This window comes from Rhinopithecus bieti, unplaced genomic scaffold (assembly GCF_001698545.2).
Source record: "Rhinopithecus bieti isolate Rb0 unplaced genomic scaffold, ASM169854v2 scaffold_35865, whole genome shotgun sequence".
Classification (NCBI taxonomy): Eukaryota; Metazoa; Chordata; class Mammalia; order Primates; family Cercopithecidae; genus Rhinopithecus; species Rhinopithecus bieti.
In genome coordinates, this window is record NW_016814950.1 from 120,413 (window position 1) to 124,313 (window position 3,901).

General features: G+C 56.0%; 1 protein-coding gene across 1 annotated transcript in view; it reads right to left on the reverse strand.

Moving 5' to 3' along the window:
* The window catches only part of BCL3 (BCL3 transcription coactivator), an 11,755-nt gene extending 8,109 nt beyond the window's left edge, over positions 1 to 3,646 (reverse strand). The window contains exons 1-2 of the mRNA XM_017852760.1: positions 3,316 to 3,646; positions 984 to 1,137 (exon numbers count right to left, since the gene is read on the reverse strand). Of these exons, the coding sequence (XP_017708249.1) occupies positions 984 to 1,137; positions 3,316 to 3,568 (407 nt within the window). The 5' untranslated portion in view covers positions 3,569 to 3,646. The remainder of the gene's footprint in view (positions 1 to 983; positions 1,138 to 3,315) is intronic.
* Between the last annotated feature and the right edge of the window lie 255 nt (positions 3,647 to 3,901).

Below are 3,901 nucleotides of genomic sequence, written 5' to 3' on the forward strand. Positions count from 1 at the left end.
TACAAAAATTAGCCAGGTGTGGGAGGAGTGCCTGCGGTCCCAGTTACTCAGGAGGCTGAGGTGGGAGGATCACTTGAGCCCAAGAGATCAAGGCTACAGTGAGCTATGATTGCACCACTGCACTCCAGCCTGGGTGACAGAGCGAGACCCTGTCTCAGAAAAAAAAATAGGAAAAAAAAAAAAAAAGAAAATGTCAAAGTAGAACCCACATAGTAAGGGTGAGTATTGTTTCATTTTGTGCAATTTTAATTTCAAGTTTGTGTGTGTGTGTGTGTGTGTGTGTGCTGGGTTTGAGATAAAGTAATAGTAATATTAACAAACACTTACTCAACATTTATGCTAGGTCCAGTGATAGGAGTTTTACATGTATAATTCATATAGTAAGTTAATCGATGAACTGTCTTTCTTGTTTTTAAGTTGTGATAAAAAATCTGAAGACCACTGTTCCAAAAATAGTGTTCTAGGGGTGGGCTTGGGGCTCATGCCTGTAATCCCAGCACTTTGGGAGGCCAAGGTGAGTGGATCACTGGAGGTCAGGAGTCGGAGACCAGTCTGACCAACATGGTGAAACCCTGTCTCTATCAAAAAATACAAAACTTAGCTGGGTGTGGCAGTGGGCACCTGTAGTCTCAGCTACTCGGGAGGTTGAGGCACGAGACTTGCTTGAACCTGGGAGGTGAGGTTGCAGTGAGCCGAGATCATGCCACTGCACTCCAGCCTGGGCGACAGAGTGAGACCCTGTCTCAAAAAAACAAAAACAAAAACCAAACAAAAATAGTGTCCTAGGAGGTAAATGCTCTCAGGGTGCCCATTATTCAGAGAAGGAAACTGAGGCTCAGAGAGGGGAAGGGCCTTATTCAAGGTCACACAGCCTGCGGTGGAGACTGAGTTCTGACTCAGGTCCACGGGAGCTGAGTGGCCCTGTGTTATGGACAGCTGGTCTTCCCAACCACCCCTCCCCTTAACAGGGGACTGTCACTCACGTGTCTCCGTCCTCATCTGCACGGGTGGCCATGGCGATGTCAGCAGAAAGGGGGTGTTCCATGGGGCACATCATGGGGTACAGGGGTGTAGGCAGGTTCACCAGAGGAAACGGGGAGCCCATGGTCCGAGTGGGGTACAAAGGCAGTAAGGCTCCTAGGCAATGGAGGACAGAGGAGGGACGCGGGTGAGGCCACATCCACAGACCCTCAACCCGCTCCCCACTTCCAGATCTTTGATCCTGCAGTGTCACCTACCTTTTCTCCCAGGTCCCTTTTGTATCCCATACTGGGTCCTCAGGGCCTAAAACAAACCCCCTTCCACATCCCTCCTCTGGGCTCCAGCAGCTTCCTCTCCCTCCACGGCTGGTCACCCTCATTGTCACTTATCTTCTGACCCCAATCTCCAGTCAGACAAAGGGTCCCTTAAGAACAGAGGGCGCACCCATCATCACCTAGCAGGGAACCCGAGGGACTGTCTGCGGAGTGATTTTGTGGCTGATGAACAGCTGGGTGCAGGGTGTGGGATAAATGTAGAGTGGATTTGGAGAGAGTGGAGGGAGAGAGGAGGTGTCACCAGAAGCTTGTTCAAACTGTTTTTGAGATGGAGTCTTGCTCTGTTGCCCAGACTGGAGTGCAGTGGCACGATCTTGCCTCACTGCAACCTCCGCCTCCCAGGTTCAAGCAATTCTCCTGCCTCAGCCTCCCAGGTAGCTGGGATTACAGATGCTCACCACCACGCGTGGGTAATTTGAGATCAAACTGTTAAAAAAGGGGCCATGGCAGGCGGGGCGCAGTGGCTCATGCCTCTAACACCAATACTTTGGGCGGCCAAGGCGGGTGGATCACCTGAGCTCAGGAGTTCAATACTAGTCGGGGCAACATGGTGAAACCCTGTCTCTACTAAAAATACAAAAATTAGCCAGGTGTGGTGGTGCGTGCCTGTAATCCCAGCTACTCTGGAGGCCGAGGCACAAGAATCATTTGAACTTGGGAGGCGGAGGTTGCAGTGAGCCGAGATCACGCCAATGCACTCCAGCCTGGGTGACAGAGCAAAACTCTGTCTCAAAAAAACAAAACAAAACAAAAACAAAAGGTGGGGGACCACAGCAGCAGACAAATCTATACCAACCCATCACACAGACGGGGAAAACTGAGGCCTGCGTTCTTACTCTTGGAATGGGAAAGCTGGGAGGCCGTGGCAGAATTCCTGACGCATATAGCTTGAGGCTCTCCAGCTGTCACACTGACGGGGTGGAAGGTGCAGAAACTACCTAAAGTCTTGGGGCTCTGGAGAAGGGCTCTCTGCAGCTTTGGGGGTCAATTGGGGATGGTGACATGGCTACAGCTGTGGTAGGGGACACCCCTTCTTGAGATCAGGGATGGAGATGAGTTGGAGAGAAGAGTGTGTAGTCTTTGTCCTCTGCTGATCCTTATGGGTCCTCTGTTCTTGAACTCCTAAGTTTCCAGGTTCCCGTATCTCCAATACCAGGCCTTGGGGCCCTGAGGCTTTCTGTCTGGAGACCCCTGAATCTTTCATCCTGCCTCTAAATTACCCAGAGTCTCAGAATTACCCAATCTTAGGATCTTCAGTCCCCTGATCCCCTCCGCCCCACCTGATCTTGACCTCAAATCGGACCCTGATCGCTCGTGGTCCCACACAACTGAGTACCCAGAACCCCGGGTCTCTGTTCCCCTGGGTCCTCAACACCCCCTGGTATCTGGGTCCCTGGAGCTCTGGTTCATTTCCTTGGATCCTTGTGATCCCAGGTATTGGGGTGCTCAGAACCCCATCTCTGTTTTCATAATGCCCATGTCTCCAGATATCTTGGGTTCCTGAGATTGTGACATCCTGAGATCCTCAGTATCTGTCTCCTTAGAACTCCAGTCTCTGTTACCCTGACTTCCTTTGATTCTAATATCAGGATACAAGGAACCCCAGTTTCTCCAGCCCAGCTCAGCTTCCTCATAACCCTACACATCTGGTTTAAGAGCTTGTACTTTTTTGTCCCCAGGACACCAGGCTTTGTGTCCTGATTCCCTGACACCCCCATATTTGTACCAGTGGGCATTGTCCCTGGCCCCCCCATGTCACTCAGCCCCTGGGCTCTGCCCCCCAGGGTCCCCAAACCCCCAGATCCCTGTGTCCCAAGGCACAGCTTACTGGCTTCCTGATGATCTCCTATCTGTATCCCTGGAACCTGGGGTTATATCCTCTTGTCCCCCAGGTTCCTGGAGAGACACGGGTTTGTGCCTCGAGCTGTGTCTCCTGGCTCTGGTGACCCTATGCTCTGTGTGGCTCCCACCAGGCCCAGACCCTCGGGGGGCCACTCACCCGGGTAGTACAGCGCCTCCGGCCTGGCCAGGCTGTGGGGGGGCCCGGGGACCGCCGGCAGGTCGCAGCCGCCGCGCAGAGGGTCCAGGGGGACGACAAGGCCTGCAGCGCCGCGGGGAGCGGCGGGCTCCGGGGAGGGCGCGCGCAGCGGCGCTTGCGGAGCGGCAGTGCGCGCCCGGGAGTCGGGCGGCTTGGGTCGGGTGCGCAGGTCACGGGCCCCTCGTCCCATTGGCCCCGCGGTGCCATCGGGCATGGGGCCGCCCGGGACGGCGGCCGGGATACGAGCGGCTGGGCTCGGCTGCACGGGAGGGTTGGTTTCAGCCGGGCGCCGGGACTTTCCCCTGCAGCCGGCTGGAACTGAAAGGGACTTTTGTCCGGCCCGGGCGGTGCCGGCCGCCCCTCCCGCCCGGCCCGGGGACCCGTACGCCCCAGGGGTTTCCTGGACCGCCGCCGCTGCTCCCGCCGGCATTTGGTGCAGCCTGCTGTGCGCGCCCGCCCCGCGCCGCGCCGCGCCCGCTTGCCCCTCCCGGCCCGCGCGCCTGGGCAGGCCAGGCCTTGGCGGGGGAGGCGGGAGGAAAGGGAGGGG